Below are 14,407 nucleotides of genomic sequence, written 5' to 3'. Positions count from 1 at the left end.
AGGCATGTTAGTTGAGTATATCTAAATCTTTTCATATAGATGCATATTTAAATCAATTGCAGCTAAAAACAGTTTCTTGTGAATGTTTATTATAACAGCTTTCTCCTGAACAAAATCAAAACCACTCATTTAAGAGTTGTCTGTTACCCACTATCCACTACTACTAGCAAATTCTAGAGTCTAATTTTCTCCCTAATGAGATCTAATGAGAGCTTACAGGCCTTGTGCTTGATAAATTAAAGCCATTGTGAGAGAGGGACACAGTGAGAGCTTAACCTCACCCCAGTCACCCTCTATGACTCCAATCGAGAAGATGAGAAAGAAAAGTGGATGGAGAGGAGAGGAATATCTGTTTTTTTCTTTCTTTTTTTTTTTTTTTGCTTGCTACAGATTGTTTTTGAACACATATGAGCCCATCTGTTCCCCCACAGACAGTCACCTGTGCAATTAACCTGGACCATTAGCCGTGAAACAAAGGCCTCGGTGGAAGGAGGGGGTGCTGCTTTGTGGACAGACGAAGAGGCAGAAACCACACTTTCTTTTAATCTCAACCCCTATCTCTGCACTCACTTGTATGCACCTGGTTTTGTGTTATTTTCACACCTGAATTCAACCACAGCCACTTAGATTTACACGGCCACCTGCATTACTCAACACCCCCTTCCTCTTACTGCGCTGTTTCCTGCTTTTTAAATGTCTAACTTTGAACAGAGGCGCCCTCGACTCGCCCTTCTTCCCTGCTTTCCCAGCAGCTCCTAAGACCGGGACAGACAGACACCATTACTGCCATAGAGAGCACAGAGAACACAAGTGCCTGAAGCACAGCATTCATGCACCTGTTAGATACCTTTCCTTTGTTTTTCCTTCTCTGCTTTCTTTTACCCCAGCTCTGCTGTCCAGCCACCTGACTATTGGTAAAACTTTGACACAATGATCTGAAAAACTTCCCAAAGAATCTCCAGGCTGTAATTTGCTTCGTTATGTGTGTCCATGTGTGCATAGATCCTAGTTCACTTTAGATAAAAGAGGAGGGATGGGGATGGAAGGGTAAGATGGCAAATAAAAAAGACAAACTTGATGAGCAAACCCACTCATGTCCTCCTTAATTAAATTACAAAAGCTCCCACAGATATCCATACCAGGAGGAATGGAAGTGCGGCTACTGTGTTATTCCCTCCTTGGCGCCAGGGGCCTGGGGGGGGGGGGGGGGGGGGGGGGGGGGGGGGGGTAGAAAGATGTGGAGAGATGTGGAGATTGGAAAGGATGTCTTCAAATTGGCAAAGGTGGGTAGGAGGTGAAAGGTGAGTCATATTTCTCATGCATTAAGTAGTGAGAGAAGTGTTGGAGTTTGGTTGGCCTGGTCACTGCAGGCTGGATCTCTCTCTCTCAAAAAAAAAAAAAAAACACGATATGTCCTGGCTGAGAAAGACTGGGAGAAACGTGCCGAGAAGTTGGATGTCAACAAGGGAGAGATGAAAGTGGATTAGCCGCCGTGGCGATTTGCATTCTGTGGTGGAGCAAAAGCCCCAGCGATGCCCCGAATAGATGGATGCATGAATAAGTAAACAAACAAAAACAAAAATAAACCCTCCATCTGGATGGATGCTGCCAGGCCCCAAGTGTGAAACAGTAGGGAGGGGAGGCTGGGAAGATGCGAAGAGGCGGAGGAGAGACAGTTACTTGCAACACAGCCATCAGTAGTCTCTTTCCTCTGCTATCATTTACTTCTGCTGCCTCCGGGCCTCAGCAGTTACCATACAGCTATCACCATCTATCCACTGCTTTTGGCTAGCTTGCCCAGTAACACCACCAACACACAAGGGAGAGCTCCAACCCGGCTTTGACAGATGTTAAGTTGACACACTTTCCTTGAGCCACATGCGGTCACAATGTCAGGATGCCAGTTGGGCCAGGGGATGCTGCCCTCACAGCAGAGTGGACCACTATTACCCCTCTTCCATAAGCAAGGTCCTGCTAAAATAGGCTACAATATGGTAGGCCCTGACCTATATTCATATCTACTGACCTCCCAGCAGGACCCACATTTTAACAGTGCTTACTTTTAACCCAGCTCTCACTATAAAGTTTAGTTTCAGTCATTTGTTTCTGTTTAAGCTCATCTAATTACTACTGATCTGCTGTATCGTTATAGAACATGTTTTTTTTTTTTTTTTTTTTTTTTTTGTTATTCACATTGAAAGCTGGTATGGTTGATTTCAGACTGACAATTTAGTCTCCTAAGATTGGATCATTGACAGGAAATTATGCTTTACTGTGCAGTTGTATCAGCTGCTGTGTCTTTCTTAATGCTACTACTGGGAGCTGCTAAATCCTACACCTTTAATTGCTTTAATGTAATCCTCATCCTTCTTGCTGCTTTGAGTCAAAATGATTTTTATGCAAAAAGCTAAAATGATTTTAATCTAAAGAATAAACAGGACACAGAATGGTATGAAAAGATAACAGACTGGATTTCAGTGATGATAAAGTTGGGGTGACTGAGCGCTTTGTCGCATTTTGGCTGAACCACAAGCATCTAAAACGTCAACAACCCAACGATGCTTTATATTTAATTTGTGTGGTAGAGAAGTATTTAACAGAACATTTTTACTGTACAAAAATTCAAGATGTAGTTGTTTTTAGAAAGGTCATTAAATCAAATTATGGTTAATGTAATTAAATAGATTTTGAAGTGGAAGCATAATGAGCTGCTACTAATATTAAAGTGTGATTCCACATTTTAAACAAGTGGCACATTTGGATAGTGGATGCATAGTTTTGGAATACAGATCAAGATAACATCTGAACAAAAACCCCACATGGGCTGTTTGCATCAGTGAAAGGCGGTGCCGTCTGGGGAAGCTAAATGGATTTGACAATGGGATTTGATGGTCTTTGTAGTGAGGGTAATTAGGTTTGATTGACTGTAAAGTGACTGGTGAGGTCCAGATCTGGGAGGGGAGATGATCAGACACATGAACCACCCACAAATTAATGAGATTCAACTGTGCTTCGGCTGAATTAGCCAAGCAGAAGAACAGCCATGAAAGCAGTTAGAGAAAGGAAACATCAGGAATGACTTTACAGTGTGAGGCAGGAAGAGAGAATTACACAAAAACCATCACACTTTCTTCATTTTAGTAAAAACTTCAAAATGCTATTTTTTTTAAGGAGGCTTATTTTCCTTATTCTGACACTGATTTGCTGGAAATATATTCTGGAAAAGCAGCAGTGGATGATTACTTTATTCTATCACTTCAACTTACAAAATGATATTCTGCAGTCAATAAAATGTATTTATTCCTTGCATATCACTTGTTTATGAATAAGTTTCCTTTCGTAAACATCTCAGTTCATGCTGCTTGGTCTTATGGGACTGAGTATAGATGCAGCCGTCTAGAATCTCTGTGTCGTCGCTGCCTTGGGGCAGATTCTGATTCTGACTGGAGATACTGCACAATCTAATATGCTGTTATTTATTAGACTAGGTGTATGACAGGCAGATAATCTTGGCGCCCTTGTTCCTGTCTTTCAAGGTAATTATGCAATTCAGAAATCTGTATGCAGCAGTCATAGATAGTCCATTGTACTGTTTGCTCTCTAGGTGGAAATAGCTCAAACACAGGAGCAAAAAGAAGCAGTTTGCTCAAAGTTTGGCACTAGACTTCAGGGACACTTGCTTTTTTTCTTAACTCATTAAATGTTATATAAAACCCGGCGTGACAGCCATCAATACAAGGAAATAGAAATTACACTTCAAAGAATAAACAGGTATACCATATTTCATTGTTACATTGTTGATAGATCTTTACCTGTTTGTCACGCTCTATAGCTGACATGAAGGCCAGTTTCAGCTCTAACACTGGCTTCATTCTCCAAGCTAAGCTGAGGAATAGCAAGAATCTCTCAGAAACATTTCTTTTATCTCGTTGGGTCTTTGACCTTCACGTCTCTCTTAGGTATCTCCCCTGGTAATATTGTTTGTCACGTCTGCTGTGCTGTGGAGGCACTATGCAAACTTAGAGAGCCAACCTGTCCACCCCGCCGCTGCATGTCAGCGCTTGTCTAAGATCACCTAGCTGGCATGGCTCCGACGCAGGTATGCGATGGCCTACTGGCAGCTGTCAGTGTCACACAAAGCCATCAATCCACAGCCTCTGCACTGTCACTCCTGACAGGGTTCTGCAAGCCATGAGCAGTCAGCCAGCTGCACAGAAATATGTCAGTTTAGTTTAGAATACCACACTCACAGTTACATGAATTTTTAGAAGTTACTTTAAAAAGATTAAGAACCCCACTGACAGCTTTGAACGAAAACTGTGGTAAGAATGTGCTTTGAGTTAAAACAAGTTCTCTAAATAAAAGCAACTGATTAGTTTTTAAATGTGAATCTAAAATGTTTTTTAAAGCAACATGTTATCATAAATTTAGAATAAAACCAGCTCCGCAGTTGCAAGTCGAACAGAGCTCGTTTAAAAACTTGTATTTCAATAAATACATAAAAAGTACAAAAGCATGCAAACCCCAGTCTGCAGTCAAGACCTAACCTAACTAATCTGATTGACCTATTTTGCTCATATTTAGTAAATGTGGTGCTTTTTTGAGAAAAGCCCATTTTTATTTATGTAAACATATACCATTTCATCCTCGACGAGTGAAAGGTTGACAAGAAGGAGGCATAAATAGAAGCTGCAGACCCATCATTGTCAACATGCCAACTGCTCTCTGCAGAGCATCATAGAGACACGGAGACCTCATTCTAGCAGGCCTCACTGAAAGGGAGGAACGACTAAACAACGATCAGCAGCTCAAAAAAAAAAAAAAAAACATCTTAAGGGAAGAACGCAGAGACAATAGTGATATAATGAAAAATATACTGCAGCAAAACTATTTTAGGATGAACAACAAACAATATCTGACACTTGCAAACTTAAATTATTACAAAACGATCTTAACATCTGTTGCTGTGCACATTTAGATGTCTGATTCAGACATTTGAGTGATTTTTTAAACACAAGGATAGATTTTGTGGTGTGTGTTCAGCTTCCAGATGCTGTGTGAACAAAAGCAACAATATAAGAGATGATTATAATGTGCGTTCAATTGCTAAATCATAACACATATGCCATGCCAGAGCACATTTATTACAATAATATTCCCACAAAGCAACCCAATGTATGGATATGCATCCTTCTGGTGTCTGCAAGCTGTTGTAATGGATCGAGGCGGCTGCGTGGGCTTAGATTCATTCTGTGAAAAATGATGTAAGCTAAACTTAATCATAAAACAGCATCTGTGGAGTGTTCCCAGTATGTGTGTGTGTTTTTGAGGGTTTTTACTAAAACTGTAGGTATTTTTTTTATCTTTTTTATTTTTTAATATCTGTATTTAAAGATAAAAGTACCATAAAAAAGTTATATTTAGTTGGGAAACACTCATTTTGAGATCGCAAAAAGCTGAAAGCTGAACTAGGTGTGGTTTTAAATTTAATACACTGCTTATTCACTGAAAACTACAGGTTGTTTTAGGAAAACGTCTCATAAAAGTTTTTAATGCTACTTGGACTACATGACATCTTCCACTGACTTCTATTTCCTGGTAGTGCGTTTATTCTTATGTGCTACATGCCAAGTTGCATAGTGCTCAAAGAAGCATATGTGCTTCCCGGCTCTGTTCAAAGCTTAGTAAATTTGACTGGGATACACAGTTGACATGTAAGGTCAGACACTCGCCGCAGATGGGGGCACTGACCCTGGAGATGCTGGCCGCACAGGCGACTAGAGGGGCCTGCATCTCTCCAAAAATCCCTCAGAGAAGAAATGTCCAGATGCTCCACCATGCTCCATCTCTTTACACACTCAGAAAACTGCTTGTGGCGTGGAATCTTTCACTATAATAACAATAATAATAAAAAGAGAAGAGAAAAATCCAACTGTGTCGAAACATCTCAGAAACAGGCATTAGTTTGGGTTTATTCTACAGTGTTCAACCATCATTTCAAGCGATGAAAAGTGGTTCAGTTAATGTTCAACATCTGGTCAGTTTAAAAGAATAAGAAAAATCCAATTAGAGAAAATTAAAACAAATGGAATGACTGGGTAATGATTTCATAAGCTATTTAGTACATTACGATTTCTAATAATTCTCAGAGAGTGCTGTACTTGTCTTATCTATCAGTCAAGATGGGTGAAAAAAAGTATGCATGTAGCTGTACACACAGAGAGTGTAATACCAAGTTTTATCAAGTGGGAAATCAGTTTATTTTTTATCTCTTTCTTTTTTTCCAGCTTCCCAAAAGCGTTTGCCTGCCTCCCCTCCCCCATCCTGGTGCCATCCTGGCAAAGCTAAATGAATTAAACTCTCATTTAATATGCACTTCATTGTTAATCATTTGCAAGTGAAGAGGATTAGGTTGCAATTTGTGAAATGACATAAAATCTACTCCCTCTCAAAAATAGGCTCTGGAAATTGCATTAAACACAATACTATGATCCATCTAGCAGTCTTTTAAGTAATAAAATCAGTAAATCTCTAAAATAGATAAGACAATGACCTGCACATAATTCTCCTAATACGTTAGGCATATGTTTACTCCATCTGCTCAGTTAATGCATTTGTAAACAGAAAACATACTTTTTTTTTTTTTAAACCATTTGATCAGCCTGTCTGTCATTATGATTGGGTCAGCTATAAACTGTCCTCTCCGTGGCTTTATGTAGCCTTTAAATGTTTGGGATTCAAAATTTAAAGAAAAAAAGTGTTTCAGCACAATTAATAGTAAGAGGACTTTAACAAATCTCTTTGTGTTGAACATAATAATATCTTATCCAACTTTTGCAAAGAACAAAATTGATACTTACTATAAAATATTGATGCAAAAATCTCCCCAAATAACTAACTCGTCAAATATTTGAAGAACATGTTGAATTTTAGAGCAGACTTGGAGAAAAGAGCCAAGACTCTCAAGCCAAGGCTGTCAAGAGGAGATGAGTGGAGGCACAAAGAAGAAAACACTGAATATCTTGCTGTGTGTGTCCCAAACAAACAGTTTATAGAGAAACTGAGAGACACACAGACAAACCACAAAGCTGATTTGACGTCCAACCTGCTTTTGGCTCAGATTCATGATCCCATTCATAGGATCCATTTACAGAACTCTGCTTTTGTTTGTCCTTCCCCTGCTTGCATTTTACATAGAAATAAGCAAGAAGGCAAAAAGAAACTGTTCAAGGTTTAATGAAAATGTGTAGTGAAAGCAGGTAAGAACCTTGACGGATTACAACACAGTCGGCTTTGTGCATCTTGGATTTAAAAGTGTGTATTTCATAACTTCCAAGGTCACTGTCATTGCAACAGTCCAGCGATCGAGGTGTTGGTGTGAAGGACAATCCCCACTATCTCCAAGGCTGCAGGCAACATTGCCCATGTCTTCCTCATGTTTTATTCATACCAAATGTCATATTATGGCATTCAGAAACCAAGATCACAATCTGCACAAGGAGAAATATTTAATATCATACCTACTTCTCTTTCCTTCTCCATCTGGTTTGCCAGAATTAAAGAAAGGGATAGACAGACCCCTTCAGCTCAGTCATGTTGGATATTAGAAGTAAAGCTTTCAGAGAGGTCACTGCTCAGGGAACAACAACAACAAAAAAAAAAAAAAAGAACTGTAGCATTCATCAATTATACTGGAGAGTTTCCGGAGTACTGAAGACTGTCTTGTCACATTTTCCAATGTGGCTGAGCTACAGAGAGGTCCTTGGCTGGCACTGACATTTAGAAGCTGGTGAAATGTGGAAATCCCAGTCTGTTTGTCAAAAATATAAATAAATAATGGATAAAAGACCAGAGTGACTGCTTGAAAGCGCTTCCAGGCTCAAAATTCCTTCACAATGTCATTGGGAAAACTACACACAGACATCCAGCTCTGTCAACCTAATTTTTCCATGTGTGAACAACTGCAACTTACACTGATCAATATGCGACTTACTGGCATAGCTGGAGGACAATAGAGTCATTCTAGCAGATCATAACAATAAATCTAACAGGCTGCCTGAAAACAGTGTTGAGCTGGTCTTTCTTACATGTTGCTTGCACAAAACTGATGAAAATTTACTGCAGCATCATGATCATGTTGAAAACAGCATCAACAGAACAATTCAGCCTTTTCAGTGGACTAGTCTTAATTTCCTGTCTTAACAATGTGACCCACATTTAGAATAGAATAGAATAGAATAGAATGCCTTTTATTGTCATTATACACATGTACAACGAGATTTTAGCTTGTCCCTGGTAGCAGACAATGTTTGAATGTTTATTTGTGACTATAAACTGTGCAGGATTTTTAGGCATTTGTATACTGCAGGGAAAATGTCTCTGTAAACAATATGTGGACAAAAAAAAAAAAAAAAGTCTTGCTCTTTATTGTTTGGAAGCATTGAATAAGATATGGAAGTGCTGTAAATATCTGATTCCCTCACAGCTAAAAAAAAAGATCTCCCACACTCTACCACATTACCCTCTTGTTCCTGAGTTCAAATCTGTGTGAAACAGAATCACATGATTCCACTCTTTTCGCCCTCATGTTTTCGTCCCCCAACAACTTCCCATCTGCCTCCCCATCGCTGTCCCCATGGTGGCATGGAGAGAAGTGGCATACCTTTGTTCATGTCAATCAGCTGCTTCTTCTTCTGCCGGCGCTCCTGCTTCTCGCGCTCAGCTTTCTCCTTCGCCAACTTGGCTCTTTTGATCTTTTCCTCCATCTCCCTCTTCTTGTGGTTCTCCTTCACTGCTTCCTGATGAGGCACACACACACACACACACAAACAGATAAAATCAGAATGTGGCTCCTGCCACTGCTGCTCTTTTATCGTCTTCTCTACTGTACTGTGTACAGAAGCAGCAGAATGCCACCAGCAAATTCTTATTCAGAGATGGGTTTGATAGTGTCAGGAACAAACAATATATAAAGCCTTGTGTATGGGCTAATAGACGTATATATATGTATTGGGGGCTGGGCACGTTAACGCGTTAATTGCACATTAAAGCAATGATTAAGTAACGCTGTTAATTTTTTAATTTGTGCGTTAAGTTTTGTAATATTTTTTGCCCACTGGTTTTGATGACAGAAACATGGCGTCCATGTCTTCCTTCCCTGCTGCAGCGGTGCGTCTGATGTAATCAGGAGAGAGCAGGTTTATTAAAATGAAGGGACGTTTTCTGTCTGGAACTTAAGAAAGAAGAAGAAGAACAGATGTTTCTCTTTGTCTGTCAAAACCCATGCAGATGTGCAGAACATCATGATTTATGGATGGGAAACTGCTCCAAAAAGACAATGAGAAACTTTTTATTTATTTTTTATTGTTTTTTTTTAAATAAATGCAGTTTTAATTTATGCAGGACAGCAAAGGTAAGACATGTTTTATGACTTTTACAAACGTGAAGCATAAATTGGACCTTCTTCCGCCTCTGGTTCGGTGAATTGATGAAACTTCCAGCTGTGGAATCTGTGAGATGTGAGTTTTCAGTAGAGGAGCCGTTTGTTCGTGTTCATGCGTTGGGTGGAGCCATAACTTGTGTTTACATATTTTTCAGACTTTGTGTACCTGGTCTTTTAATTATTTGTGGTCTTAACTATGTTTGTTAGTCATAGAAATGGTGTTGCTGAGCTGGTAGCTGAGATTCTGGACTTTCTGTGGATACCACGCATGTTTACGGTTACATCTACAGACCTGACGCTACACCCGGAAATGAGATGTTAACCCCTTAACTCCCGGTCGCGGAGGGTGCAGGTGCAGACAAGCTAAAAATGAAAGGTTAGAGAATTTATAGGCCAGAAATCTGGATAATAAAACATTAAAGGTGCATAGATGTAAGTTATTGTGCATATTGTGAATATTTCTCTCTCCTCACCATCTAGAATATATATATATATATATATATATATATACACACACATATTTATCCATTTGTGTGTGAGGTTACAGGGAGCGACTTGTCTGTATTATATCAATAATGTTGAATGTTGAATGATCACTACACATATGTACCATTCTGGTACATTTCCTTTGCAGTGATGGGGGCGCCTGTGAGGAAGCTAATATATGAGAAAAGTGTAGCAACAGTGTGGTGGTCTCAGAGGAGAAAGACAGCAGCATCATCCCTCTCCTCCTCGGTGACCAGCTGAAATGTCAGGAAAGAGACATAATCGACAGTATGTATTAAGCCTTTTACAAATGTGAGTTTGTTCTTTTGCCAAAAGAGAATAAGATGTCCTCTCAGCCCAGGCCTGAGGAGCAGCCCTGGAAGGGGTCTATCATATGTTACTAATATGTGTGGGAAGTTATACTGGATGTGAATACATGCATGTTATCGTGTGTGTCTGTGTTGCAATCCACTGGCATCTTTATATTTCAGCTCATCTGTGGTGTCCCTGGTCATGTATGCATTTATGCTTGCGTCAGTTAGTGAAGGCATAGCCCTGTCTGTGCACTGATATAATAAGTGGCGACAGAGGGCCCCTCTATCCAATGCCCCTGTGGACTTGATGAGTGTGTCGTGTTGGCAGCTAAGACAGAGGGATTATGGGGATTGCGGGGAAGAAACAAGGAAAGAGCAGCTCATCATGCCAGTCAATAGCAGAGATTTTCTCCATGTCCAAGGACAGAAGCCCTCATTGTCACTGTCTCCTTGTTAGATGATAAGGGCAACAACAGTGGCAGCGACAGACAGAAGAGAGAGGTGGAGTAATAATAGAAAAATCAAGTTAGAACCATTTAATCAAGAATTAATAAAAGTGAAAAAGGTGAATTTGTACTGTGTGCATTATGAAAAGGTAACGATTGGTGTTTTGTTTTTGTGGCTGCTGCAAGTCACTGAATACTTGTAAATCAACCCGTATTTCATCACCGTATTAAGTATATGTAAACGATACAGCTGTCCTCTACACAGGATATTGATTGCCTACACTATGCTACTGTTTTGAATGAAAGTGGATGAGAGCTGTGTTGAATATTCAGCGATGAAACAGTTAACTTGTGCATTCAGTTGAACTGACGGGCAGCTCTGACAGCGGAGAATTTTCTGTCTTCAATCACTGACAGGATTCAATTCAGCACAGCGCGCTCAACATTTACAGCACAAGTTGGAAGATAAATTATGCAGATTACAAATGAAATCCTGTCGGCAAAACTTATTTTAAACAAACAACTAATTCTGACTGTAAACATGATTATGCAACATAATTATGTTGCTCTAATCAAACGGCACTACTAATTATCAAAGTACCAAGCATGCATTCACTGTTTTAGTATTTGTCCCTTTGCCATTCTCTTTGACTGCACACATTTCCTGCAGGCAACAACAGATTGTATCAGACCTCGCTTTCTTGGCAACTCTGTATTTTGCAGGAGGACATGGAAGATGAAACAATGCTCATGAGACATGTCTTGAAAAGCAATCATTAGGGCAAAGAAACAAGGAACTTTAGACAGGAGACCTTGTGGTTCCTCTCAAATCCACTCACATATTCTGTTTGAATGGGCTGCCACTTATTACATTTTCCCATTGTGGTTATTGTGAGCACAAACCTGAAAAATAAAGAATCATGAAAACCATATTGTTGCAATAATAAAATAAATTTGTGGTGAAGAGAAGTTAAAATGGCTATTAATTTAATCCACCTTTGGCTAATTTTGTCTCTGTTTGGGAATTGGATATAAAATCAAATAAAGAGGTAAGAACCTTACATAAATACACAAAATGGATTAATATTTTGACTTCATCAGCTCAGATAATAATATATGTGTATTAATATATCAAAATCAATAATATGAAAATAAAAAAAACAGTTTAATAATTTATTCAGAATAGCAATCTAAAATAAATTTGAAGTTAAATAAATTTTCATGACTGAGAGGAAACTATATATAATCGTGTTTTGCATTTTAATGTCATTGAGGACTTAATTCCAATCATAGTCCCATCTGTAATGTTTTCATCAATAATTAATGCACTTTTTTGTTCACAACAAAACAATTAAATAAACAAAATTAGTACAGAACTCTTTTGAGGTTTATTATTATTATTATTGTGATAGATAGCACCCTTTATGTCCAACATTCAGTCTGGTTAAACTTAAGTGAAACCCTTAAATCCTTTAGAGGGTGGCTCAGTGTTTGAGCTCCTGGGAGGGAAATGTGGGGTTGGTAATTTATACATATTGATCCCCGGTGATTCAGAATTTAGAGTGGGAATCTATAAAATCTAAGAGGCAAAACAAAATGTGTGGTTTTGTATATAGCAGCTAGACAGAAGGAAGAATTGTAAGCAGCACCACTGATAAGGCACATTCTTGCGTTCAGGCTCAGAAAGGCCATGAGATGAAGTGAGTGCATGTCACACTCGTGGCCTCTGTGTGTGTCTGAGATGGAGAATATTTGTTCTCCTCTATCCACACCTTGCTGGAAAGTTGAATTTTGTGTAACCCACAGGACCAAGATACCAACAAGGGCCAGGCAGGATTTCTCCCTCTCTAGGTCTGTTCTTTCAATAATTCATGAAACGTGTTTGCTGTTCTTCCTTGACCCTGCACAACACAATACATCTCCCACAGCATGGTTTCCCTCCCATGCATACGAGTTTGCCGGTCCAATGAGGGAGCACTAATATTTCCAACGGCTCGGTTGCACCAGCGATCTCACACAGAGAGTGTCATTGCTATATCTCATTTGAATTTTACAAACACTACCACGCCTGGGTTTTAAGCAGCAAATGTGTTTATTAGCCATCTGTTACACTGTGTGGCAGAATGTGAGGGGAAATGGCTTCAAGAAGTTATAGGTTACAGACTGTGAGGCTTCTGCTCTGTGGTTTTCATGCATTCCCATATTGATAGGTGACCTGCAAGATCCGCAGCAATGAATGTAATGACTGTGTCACAAAAGTGAGTAAAAATATTCAGCAGAGTCTCTGTTAGAGTTCCATCGTTGCTGTGATTGTGATCATTTCTCATATTGTGAAGGAATTAGTAAGCTTTAGAAATATCAAATAGGCTCAGAAGTGGATGGATGCACCCACACACACAGACACACAAAAACCACAGCTCTAATCTCAAAGATGCTCTATCTCGCTACTTTGTGAACCCAGTCTGAGTCGTTTGGTCATATTAGAAAGTAGCTCAATTAACAAGGAAGAGTGTTAGCTCATCCCAGCCCATCTGCTGTGCTTTGATAACTCATTAATGAAAAAAAAAAAAAAAACCCTCATTCCCATGCTCCTGGTCAGGATTACATACACACACCCTGTGATTGCATTTCACTCATTCTATTTTAGAATAAGTCAGCAGCATTAAATTAACAAATTGTTAAACTATTCCAACACTGACTCTATGCACTAGAATCTAATAATATTTCATTGGCCACCAGAAAAGAAAAAAAAAAAGGAAGAAAGAGAGGACAGGGTGGGGGTGAGGGAGAGACAGAGAATGAACAGAAGGAAAATAGAGTTAATGGATTCTCTTATCAGTTACATTCAGTTCTGTGAGGACTGTCTGTCAGTGCGTTTACTCAAATGCCTTATGTTGGTCGGGTGCATTAAGCCCGAGCTTTTTAGTAAAAGCAATTTAGGGTGACTGTATTGCAATGGAATTCTTTAATACTGCAGATGTTCTGTGCTGTGAATGAATTACACAGGGCAATGCAACAGAGACAGAAGTTAGCAAGGATGTTTTGTCTGAGTCAAACAAATCAATGTCTCAATATTGAGGGAAAAAAAAGTATGAGGCACATCGAGCATGTCAAGAGGCTCAATTCAGTTAAAATATTAACTGACAATAAGTCATGGAATTTATTTGATTTGCAGTTTGGAACAATCAGCAATGACTGATGAAGGTCAGCTTTTTCTAAGCAAGAGTCAAACCTGTCTTCTAAATTCCTTCTAGAAAAAGTAGATAAAAAAATTTCTAGCGTGCTCCAAAGAAACTAGCCCAGTTGTTTCACAAGATAAGAAGAAAAAAAACAAGATTTGTAGAAACAACCATTGATTCCTTGTGCTATGCAATCAGAAAGGATTAGCCTTTCTGTCAGCAAAGCTGAAGAGCCAAAACTATAAATAATATCTGAGGAATATGGTGATTAAAGGATTGTTTTTGTATGAATATATTAGCAACACTATATCCCACTTACTTCCCTCCCCTTAACCATGGTAAGAAAGTTTAAATCTGTAATAAAATATTCATATGCAGCTATTTGCTTGAGAGAATAATTTATTTTCTTGGGTAGATGCCTCTTTTGGAGATACGCAGCTCTAGAATCCTTGAGGGAGTGTTGTGTTGTGTGCTTGTGCATTTTTATCAGTGGGAATGAGAAGTTGGTTTCAGAGGGGGGAAATGGTAAAGAGAGAAGGA

General features: G+C 39.2%; 1 protein-coding gene across 6 annotated transcripts in view; it reads right to left on the bottom strand.

Annotated features, from left to right (window-relative positions):
• The window catches only part of diaph2 (diaphanous-related formin 2), a 367,693-nt gene that overhangs the window by 52,707 nt on the left and 300,579 nt on the right, over positions 1-14,407 (bottom strand). For all 6 annotated transcript variants that reach the window (XM_041989577.1, XM_041989581.1, XM_041989580.1 and 3 more), the window contains one exon: positions 8,663-8,798. In XM_041989577.1, coding sequence (XP_041845511.1) covers positions 8,663-8,798 — 136 coding nt within the window. The remainder of the gene's footprint in view (positions 1-8,662; positions 8,799-14,407) is intronic.

This window comes from Melanotaenia boesemani, chromosome 7 (assembly GCF_017639745.1).
Source record: "Melanotaenia boesemani isolate fMelBoe1 chromosome 7, fMelBoe1.pri, whole genome shotgun sequence".
Lineage (NCBI taxonomy): Eukaryota > Metazoa > Chordata > Actinopteri > Atheriniformes > Melanotaeniidae > Melanotaenia > Melanotaenia boesemani.
Note: the sequence above shows the minus strand (reverse complement) of the source record. Positions and strands in the feature narration are given on the sequence as shown.